Source organism: Lotus japonicus, chromosome 6 (genome assembly GCF_012489685.1).
Source record: "Lotus japonicus ecotype B-129 chromosome 6, LjGifu_v1.2".
Taxonomy (NCBI): Eukaryota; Viridiplantae; Streptophyta; class Magnoliopsida; order Fabales; family Fabaceae; genus Lotus; species Lotus japonicus.
Window position 1 is genome coordinate 9,725,323 of NC_080046.1, and position 9,575 is coordinate 9,734,897.

General features: G+C 38.5%; 2 protein-coding genes and 1 non-coding gene across 3 annotated transcripts; 2 read left to right on the forward strand and 1 right to left on the reverse strand.

Moving 5' to 3' along the window:
- Positions 1 to 300: 300 nt before the first annotated feature.
- LOC130727053 (small nucleolar RNA R71) lies at positions 301 to 407 on the forward strand. Its single transcript, XR_009015095.1, has one exon. It is a non-coding gene; the product is annotated as a small nucleolar RNA R71 (small nucleolar RNA).
- Positions 408 to 5,945: 5,538 nt separating this feature from the next.
- LOC130723486 (U-box domain-containing protein 21-like) lies at positions 5,946 to 7,491 on the forward strand. The gene has a single exon (XM_057574555.1). It carries the CDS (start codon positions 6,059 to 6,061, stop codon positions 7,355 to 7,357), a length of 1,299 nt encoding a protein of 432 aa, XP_057430538.1. The 5' UTR covers positions 5,946 to 6,058; the 3' UTR covers positions 7,358 to 7,491.
- Positions 7,492 to 8,145: 654 nt separating this feature from the next.
- LOC130723487 (agamous-like MADS-box protein AGL80) lies at positions 8,146 to 9,359 on the reverse strand. The gene has a single exon (XM_057574556.1). It carries the CDS (start codon positions 9,103 to 9,105, stop codon positions 8,380 to 8,382), a length of 726 nt encoding a protein of 241 aa, XP_057430539.1. The 5' UTR covers positions 9,106 to 9,359; the 3' UTR covers positions 8,146 to 8,379.
- Positions 9,360 to 9,575: the final 216 nt, after the last annotated feature.

Here is a 9,575-nt window from a genome sequence, read left to right on the forward strand (position 1 = left end):
TTGGCAACACTAGCACCGACCACCTTGGTCACCTTTATGTGATTTTGAATCTTCGTCATTCGTTTGGAGAGTTGCTTGTTGGAGGCCAAGAGCTTGTTGTAAGCTTCAACTTCAAACATACTCCTTCGAGTTTGGCGATCATTTTCGGAGTTCATGGCTCTTGCTGTCATCTTTTCTATTAAGTCATACCCCGCTTGTGGGGAAAGAGCATCGAACTCCCCATTAGAAGTCGCGTCCAAACCAAACCTCCAAGAGTATTGTAGACCATCATAAAACGTTGCAACAAATTCAGCTTGGGTGAGATTGTGTTGAGGGAATTTCCTCAAGAGTTTCTTGAAGCGCTCACAAGCTTCATAGAGATTCTCTTCAGCGGTTTGCACAAAATTCATGATGTCTTTTTTCAATTTCCTCAAAAGGGCTCTCGGGAAGAACCTTGTTGTGAACTTTTCTGCTAAGTCTTCCCAAGTAGTGATACTCCCTTGAGGTTGTAAATTCAGCCATTCCTCCGCTGCATCCTTCAAAGAAAATGGAAACAAGCTCAACCGAATTGCATCCGCCGGAACATTTCACCCGGTAAGTGTTGCAATTTCGGATGAACCTCTCCATGTGAGCGTGATGATCTTCAAGGGCACCTCCACCATATTGGCTTTGACTCACCAAGTTGATGAATGCCGGTCTCAACTCAAACTTTCCTACTCCCTCAGGAAAAATAATGCTCCCGGGATAGTCATAACTCATGGTAGCCGAAGTGAGTTCCCGAAGAGACCGGTTGACATTCTTAACTTCTTGTTCTCGTAACCGGAGGGTGATCTTGGATACTTGCCTCAATATGGACTTGCATCTCTTCCTCCATCATATTGTCACCCATGACGGTGTCTCCCGTGAGAGTAACCTAAAAGTGTGACACTCAAACAGAGAAAGATTAGTAGCACCAATTCTAGACAAAGATAAAAACAAAAATAAAATCACAAACTAAAAACTTAAACCAAAAACCACAAACAATTCCCCAGCAACGACGCCAAAAACTTATTGGTCAATCTGCAAGTGTACAGATACCTCCGGGTTTTAATTTGTCGAACCACAGGGAATTAGATTGCGAATTCAGTTTAAGATTCAAGTTCAAGGTTGGAAAACAAGTAAAATTCAGTTTTAAAGGTTGATTGTTTCTTGAGTTATGTAAAAGAACAAGTGAACGAATAATAAAGCGAGTGAAATTCAGAGATGAGAATGTCTTGGGTTCTTGCTCAACTAATTCAGTTTTAGCAAACCTTTCCTACTCACAAAATTCAGAGTCCCTCCTTGATGTTATAGCCTAATTAGTCATCTATCGATGTCTCGCATAGACAACCCTCTCAAGTCAAAAGATAGGCACAATTCCTTGACAACCTAAACATTTGCTAGAAGCACTAAGCATGCAATTCAAACCAACAAACCCCAACCCTTCCTCTATTCCTAGTAGCAAGCATAGAAGAGGTAATCCCACAACAAGTCCCAAATCTATAACAAACTTCCGTTATGATTATAGAAAAGCAAAAAGCTAGCATGCATTCAAACTTAAAAGATAAAGCATAGGAGTGGGATTCACGGGTTTACTCAAAACAACATGAATAGAAAAGGAATGATAGCTAAAACATCCAAAGTCTTACAAAGAACCCAAAGCAAAAGGGATTTTAGCCAAACATTGCTTTGAAATTCATACAAGAAAATAAAGGTAAAACCTGGATCATAGGACTTGGAGAAAGCTCCTCAAGCTCTAGAACCCAAACCTTCTCTTCTAACTTATTAGAATATGAGAAAATGACAAAAGATTCAAGAGAAATGACAAAAATCCTATTTATAGGAAAAATGGGCGATTTTTCTGCTGTGTCGGGCGCTCAGGCGCTCTTGGAGCATGCTCAGGCGCCAATTCCAGTTCCAGAAACAGTAACTCTGGCTTCAATTGGCGCCTAGGCGCCAATGGAGCATGCCTAGGCACCAATGCACGCTGGAAAACCTTTTAATCTTCTTCTTTACTCCTCTTTAAGCCTTCCTTAAATTCTCCAAGCCTCTTGACATTCTTTCTTTCAACTGATTCAACCTGAAACCTTGATGAACAAGCTTGGAAAATATCTAGAAACTTAAAGGTCAGTTTTGCACAAAGGCCCTCAAAACAAGTGGAACTTTCAATAACCTCTTAAATTAACCTAAAATGCAACTAAAGTCCTCATAAAACTATGAAATTACCTAAATGAAGCAAAAACACAAATAAAGATAAAAATGCATGAGAATGCATAAAACACTACATGAGACTCAACAAAAAGACTCAAAACCTACAAAGAAATGACCCTAAAAACAAGACTATATCCCGGTCATCAGTTAGAGAAACATATGCAATCAAAAAACAAGATAATGATTAACCAACTTTGTATATATATATAAATATAAGAAGTTTTCACGTCTAGAGAACAATGAGAAAGATGTAGATTCAAAACCCTAATGGAGGTAGAGCTTTGTAATAACTAAGTCGCTTTTAGTATAAAATGAGTTAAAACCTGTGCTACAAAATAAGACCTTCCTTTTTATAGTGGGTGGTCAAAACCCTAAGCCTAATCCTCTAGTGGAATTTTCGGCCTTATTTCACTCGGCCCAAAAGCCTTTACAAAGGCCTTATTTTTCCTTAATATATAAATCGTTTAAGTATCTATACTGGTTGAGGCTAAGAGACCTTCGTTGGCCTTCACGTAGCTCGCCCATGGAGAGGACTCGTTGCTTGGATCGCCAATAAGGACTCATATGTTCCCCATAGACATGGTTATTTTCAGGTTGGATGCCTAGCTCTCAACTCCTCATGGCGTCGTTATGGAGCAAACCGCCTCCTAGACGACACCCAATGATTGTGAAAGGTTCGCCCAGTCCATAAGTCCACAGGACACCGTGTCCGAAGCATGAAGGCCTAGAGTGTCTTCATGTATAGCCTTGATCTTCATTCGCCCAATCCACATGCCTTTGCGGACCAAATCGCTTCTTAGGTGGGACCCGATAATGATGAATGGCTCACCAAGTCCATGGGTATCCGAAGCCTGGGAGCTTATGGTGTTTGCATGTCTCGCTTTGATCTTTATTTGCCCAGTCCATATACCTTTGCGGACCAAATCGCTTCTTAGGAGAGACTTGGTAATCATGAAGGGTTCGCCCAGTACAAGACTTTAGAAACATAAAGAGTGAATGAAAAAAAACCTAACGAGAATGATGGTTAAAGTGATGAGATAGCACCTCAAAGAGCTTTTCCATCTTCTAGTTCATTGCATCCATATTTGTATTCATACCCTCATCCATAGTATTAGTCTTATAAGCAATGGCTGGTGGGATGTCCTCAACAAATGTGGAATCAGCCATGTGTCAACATTTTCAGTATAAGGAGTGGACTCCTGTTGGATGATGGGTTCCTTTTGAACAATAAGAACTTGTTGGAAGATTGGCTTCCAACATGAAAGAGGACTCAGGTTCTGGCAGAAGTATTGGATCAAGCACTTACCACTACGCCAAAAGCAATTGCTATTAGTGAGGGCGCAACTTTATTTCCTTATAGTACAGAGTACTCAAGGGTCTGCGATGTTCAGCCTAATGGGGCGGGATGTTAAGCCCATCGTATCCTAAGGGTGATGCTGGATTAATAAGTTCAAGTTCCTCGATCTCTTCGGAGCTTGAAGAACCCAAAACAGAATCAGTTTCCTCTAACTCAGGAACTGGTTCTTCAACATAGTATAACACCTTTGGCAAGTCCATCTCCAGAGGTACCTAAACTGAAATCAGAATGACATGCCAGAATTCATAGTGGGTCATGACTTTGTGGGGGAAAGGAAGCTAGTGGTGATGAATAAATGAGGTGAATCCACACTGACGCTCCGAAATTGGTAGTGGATCGATCATTGAAATATCGTGATATCAAGTGTGAGTAAGTCCCACATTAGAAGAATTATAATGTGTTGAGCAATTTATAAGATGAGAGGATTCATACACCAAATGTCTTAAGATTTTGGGTAAAAGATGTGACGTCCAATCCACTTGTGGTTTTCTCTTTAGCCCAATGTGATGATCCCCGAAGTTTTATTCCTCACGCGGCCCATCATGAAAACGGTGTCCCGTATCCTTGAGTCACATAAGAGTTGATACTTCTCATACATGACCCTTCACCTTCATTTCCCTCAATTCTTATGTCCATAAATCATACCACTTGAGCTAATACTTGGGAAATTCAATATTGTATATAATATTAGTAAAATATGAGGAACTTATTTTTTATTTTAAATAAAAAATATATTATAACTATAATTAATTTTAGTATCAGGAGATGGATACTATTTCCTTTTCATAAATGCATAGAGGGCCTTTACATGTTCAAGCCCAGCCCAACCAATTATCCAAATATTGAGACAAAAAAAAGTCCTCTTAACAAGATTCTCCAACCTGTTTACGCGGCTGGTGCAAGCACACGGACACTCTACACGGACGTGTGACCCCGGCACGCGCACTTGACCACAACAATATTAATATACCATGATGCAGCAAGTCAGAAACTCAAGCTTTTTACCTTCAAACTTGACCCTGCCTGTTTGTCTAACAAGTACCACTATTACTATTAGTCTATAACTTTCCCTTTCTAAATTCATTAATTGAGTCTTTAATTCTTCACGCTTCAAATAGTCCTTCTCCTTCAAATTTTCAATCCTTCAACGGTCAACATTCAAACCCTCCCCTTAATTAATACCTACTTCTAATAGTACTACTGCTACACACCAAAATTCATATTCAGTCTCATACGTACAAACAGACACAACACAACACACAACAAATACTCAATTTTCTTTTATGTTTTTTTCTTCTACATATATCGCATTCATTACTTCTCTCTCTTCTTCCAGACTCACTTTCGAAATGTATATGTCGGCTTTTGTACCCAAATAGTATAGTTTAATTTGGAAATTACAACTTTGGGGTACTTTTTTTTTTATTTACCAAACTAGTATAAATCGCCACTGTGAGTGGCGATTCTATTTTTTTTTTTTTATTTTCTTAAAGAATCGCCAATGCTATTGGCGTTTTTGTTTTTTTTTTTCGTTTATTAAATAAATCGCGAACATGGTTGGCGTTTACTTTTCTTTTCTTTTTTAAATTTTTTTTCTTAAAATCGCCAACATAGTTGGCGTTTTATTTTTTATTTTTTTTTCCTTAAAATCGCCAACACAGTTGGCTTTTTCTACTTTTTTTTAATTTTTTTTAAATAGTAATTAGAATGATATTTAATCAATTGATACTCACACACAATTTTATGTCATTACTCATTTTTGCAACACTTTAATCATAAATATTTGAACTGATATTTAAAAATAAACTTATGCATTACATAAGTGAAGGAAATGAAGGAAATGAAAATCAAGTGTTGGAAGAACCTCGAAGGCAACAACCCCAACATGTGCGGAAAAAAATCCATTGCTGCTCGACTCCACAATAAAAAATAATTTTCTGTTGAACTAAATTATGTATGCATATGTTTATTTTTAAATATCAATTCAAATATTTATGATCAAAGTGTTGCAACATGGTTGGCGATTTATTTAAAAAACTAAAAAAAAAAACGCCAATAGCATTGGCGATTCTTTAAAAAAGTAAAAAAAAAATAGAATCGTCACTGACAGTGGCGATTTATACTAATTTGGTAAATAAAAAAAAATACCCCAAACTGTAATTTTTAAAATAAAATATAGCATTTGGGTCCAAAAGCCGTATATCTCGGATGCTTAGACCGTGCGAATATCTACAAACTATTTTTCTAATATTTTTCACTTCATTTGAAATAGTCCTCTTTCAACCACTCATCTCACCTAGCTAAGCTTTGACCCGCGTACCAGTTTACCACACCCACTCTCATCTATGACCAAATCCTCATATATAAACCAACAACCCAACCTCCATTTCTTCACATCATTCAACTTCTCATCCTTCAACCCAAACCAAAACACAGAACAAACAACACAACACAACAAATCAAACTTAGTATAATCCTATTTTTCCCATAAAAATGGTTCTATCTTGGACAAGAAGAAACGTTCTCCGCCGTGTCCGCAAGGGGAAACAAAACCAAGTTCCCGATTTGCCGGTGGAGGAGATCGTGATCCCCAACCATTTCCGGTGTCCGGTGAGCCTCGACCTGATGAAGGACCCTGTAACCTTACCAACCGGCATCACCTACGACAGAACCAGCATCGAGAAATGGATCGAAGCAGGGAACAAGAAATGCCCTGTCACAAACCAGATTCTAACAACCTTCGACTTGATCCCAAACCATTCCTTAAGGAGAATGATTCAGGATTGGTGCGTGAAGAACAGCTCGTACGGAATCGAAAGAATCCCCACTCCTCGTGCCCCGTTGAATCCCTTCGAGGTTTCCGAGGTTTGTTCGAGGTTGCTGTCGGCTTCTCAGCGCGGAGATGGGATCAGGTGTGTGGAGTTCGTGGGGAAGATCAAGGGTTGGGGGAGAGAGGGTGAGAGGAACAGGAAGTGCGTGATTGAGAATGGGGCTGGTGTTGTTCTTGCAACCGTGTTTGATTCTTTTGCTAGAGTTTCGGTTCAGAATCATGTGGGTGTTTTGGAGGAGATTTTGGAGGTTTTGACATGGATGATTCCGTTTGGGGAAGAGGGGAGATTGAAATTGAGTTCAGAAGCTTCTGTGAATTGCATGGTTTGGTTTCTGGGTGGTCAAGATTTGGGGGCAAGAAAAAATGCTGCCAGGTTACTGAAGGAAGTCCCAGCTGAGATTTTGGTGGAAACTGAAGGAATTGCTGACGGTTTGATTGAGATTATTAAGGATTCTATTGGGTCTAATTCTACCAAGGCATGTTTGGCTACAATTTTCAACTTGGTTTCTCATAAAGAGGGAATTGCAGTTGCTGAGAGATTTGTGGAACTGGGTTTGGTTTCATTGCTGCTAGAAATCATTGTGGATTGTGCTGACAAAGGGACATGTGAGAAGGCACTGGGGGTGTTGGATTGTATTTGTGACTGTAAAGAAGGGAAGGATATTGCTAAAAGGAATGCTTTGACTTTGCCTCTTGTGATTAAGGTGTTGAGAGTGTCACATTTAGCTTCCAGTTTTGCTGTTTCTGTTCTTAGGAAGATTTGTGACAAGAGAGAGGAGGCGATTTTGATTGAGGCGCTTCAAGTTGGGGCTTTTCAGAAGCTCTTGGTCATGTTGCAAGTTGGTTGTGATGAGACCACAAAGGAGAATGCTACTGAATTGTTGAAGCTGTTGAATGGTTACAAAGGCAGAGCTGAGTGCATTGACTCTTCATTGGAGTTGAAGTATCTTAACAAACACTGATTCATTAGAATGATACTTTGTTTTTCTCTTTTCAATTCTTTGAATAGGTCATATTTTAGAAACAGAATTCATTGTTGTACAAAGATATACACATAAATATTGGATGCTCAAACAATTTAATTGATTCTTTGAAATTCTTTCTATGCAAAATTGATTTATATTGTGAGGGCCACACCACTGAAACATGATCTGGGTTATCTCCTTTTCCCTGATCATCTGTTTCTTCACCTGCTCCTTGGCCTTTTGGATTTTCAGTGCTAATAAACATTAGAACAGGCTTGCAATAAAATTCTAAATTGAGGGATTGAGGGCAACAAGTAAACATTATGTGGAAGCATGCAATCATGGTCATGACTGTGTTTGCAAAATCATTCTAAGTTGATTTACAGTGTAAAAAAATAACATAAAGTAAGAGGCTTTCGGATCCAATGTCTTCCAACAAAATAATCCCTTTAAAAACAGCGAAATTAATATTTGAGTCTCTTCAACAGAACCATGACCTAAAAACCAGAATGCCACAAGGAAACTATATCTGTTATGAGTCTTATCTGTAGACACTTTTTTCTCAAACTTTCACTCCTCCGATCAATATAAAAAAAGTTGGAAGACTCTTTGTACAACAATGATTTGGGTTTGATTTTATTCTTTTGGTTTCCATTTCCTTTTCATGTTTCAATTTTTTTGTGCATTTTGTTCCGTGAAATATGCATCTTAAAATTTTGTTGAGAGGTTGGCTAAATAACCTACAAATTGGATGCTCAAACGTTTAATTGATTCTTGACAATTCATTCTATGGAAAATTGATATATATTGCAAGCCACACCAAAAGGTATTTATTCAACTTAACATCACTTTCTGAAAGTAAATACTCTTGTAAACAAGATTGAATACAAAGTGGAATGAAACAAAGAAAATTAACATGCAAATCCTAGACCATGAAAAATCCATGATCACTTATTTTTGTGCCTTAATGGACGCATGTTAAGAGAGAATGACAATGATACCAAGCACTTGACATTTTTTCAGTGGAAAAATGGGTTTGGCCAAAACCCATTTTGGTGATTAACATCTCCCAAAGGAAGTGCCTCATCACCACCACCACTATTCATCAAATTCATAAACCAATGCTGCTTCTGCATCACATCAATGTTCATATCAAGTCCCTGGCCATGATTTCCTTCAGGAGACCTCTCTTCAATCTTGGCTACAATATCAGTCACCACTGGTGGTGCTGCAGCTGCTACCATTTGGGCTTGGGCTTGGCTTTGAGCATTCTTGGTCAACACTTCAATCCTTCTATTGATGTCCTTCAAGTTCTGGTCAATCAACCAAGCAAGATCATTCAAATCAACCATGTTTATGTTGTGCAAGATTTTACCTGCACTGAGGCACTGAAACATGAGCTGAGTTATCTCCTTTTCTCTGTTATCCTTCCTCTGTTTCTTCAATTGCTCTTTGGCCTTTTGGATCCTCTGCCTCAGAAAACTCTCTTGGTTCACCATCTTCTTGCTCTGCTCCAATTCAGGCATTCGCCTGAATTTGGCGAGCACACGTTGGACCCCTAATGGCGATGGCCAAACCTCGGGTTGAGGATCATAGGGACTATAAACTATAGCACATGCATCAATCCCGCAAAGTGTGCTCAGTTCAGCAACCTTCTTCATTAGACCCTTCTTCCTTTTCTTGAATGTTGCCTTCCTCGCTGAGTCATTGGTTATGAATGCGAGTTTGACCTTCTTTCTAGTCATGGTGGTGATGAGAAAAACAGATAGAACATCTCGTTATATACATCACTTTGAGATAACAATGAGTTAAGTCCTTGTTGGCAGCATTAACATGGAGCATTCAATACCAAATATGTGCAATGATTTGGAGATGTTACGTTTAAATGCCCTTCCATCAATAGAGGATACAGAATATTTTTGTCACTGTGAATCTATAATATGATATTCAAGTTGTAGAATACAGTCAATACACAACACAAGAGTTGATATTGTACGCAACACTGCTGAAAAAAGTTTTTTAGCAACCCATCTACCGCTTACTGCACTATGAGATTAATGAATTAGCCTTATGGCTCGCAGCGTGGATAAACTTGGCAATGACGAAAGATTTAATTAAGTGTTTATAACAAGAATTATTGTTTATCGCTAAGTTAATTTGAGAAACTTATTAAAATAAGATAAAAATAACTTTTAGATAAGTATAATATCTTATT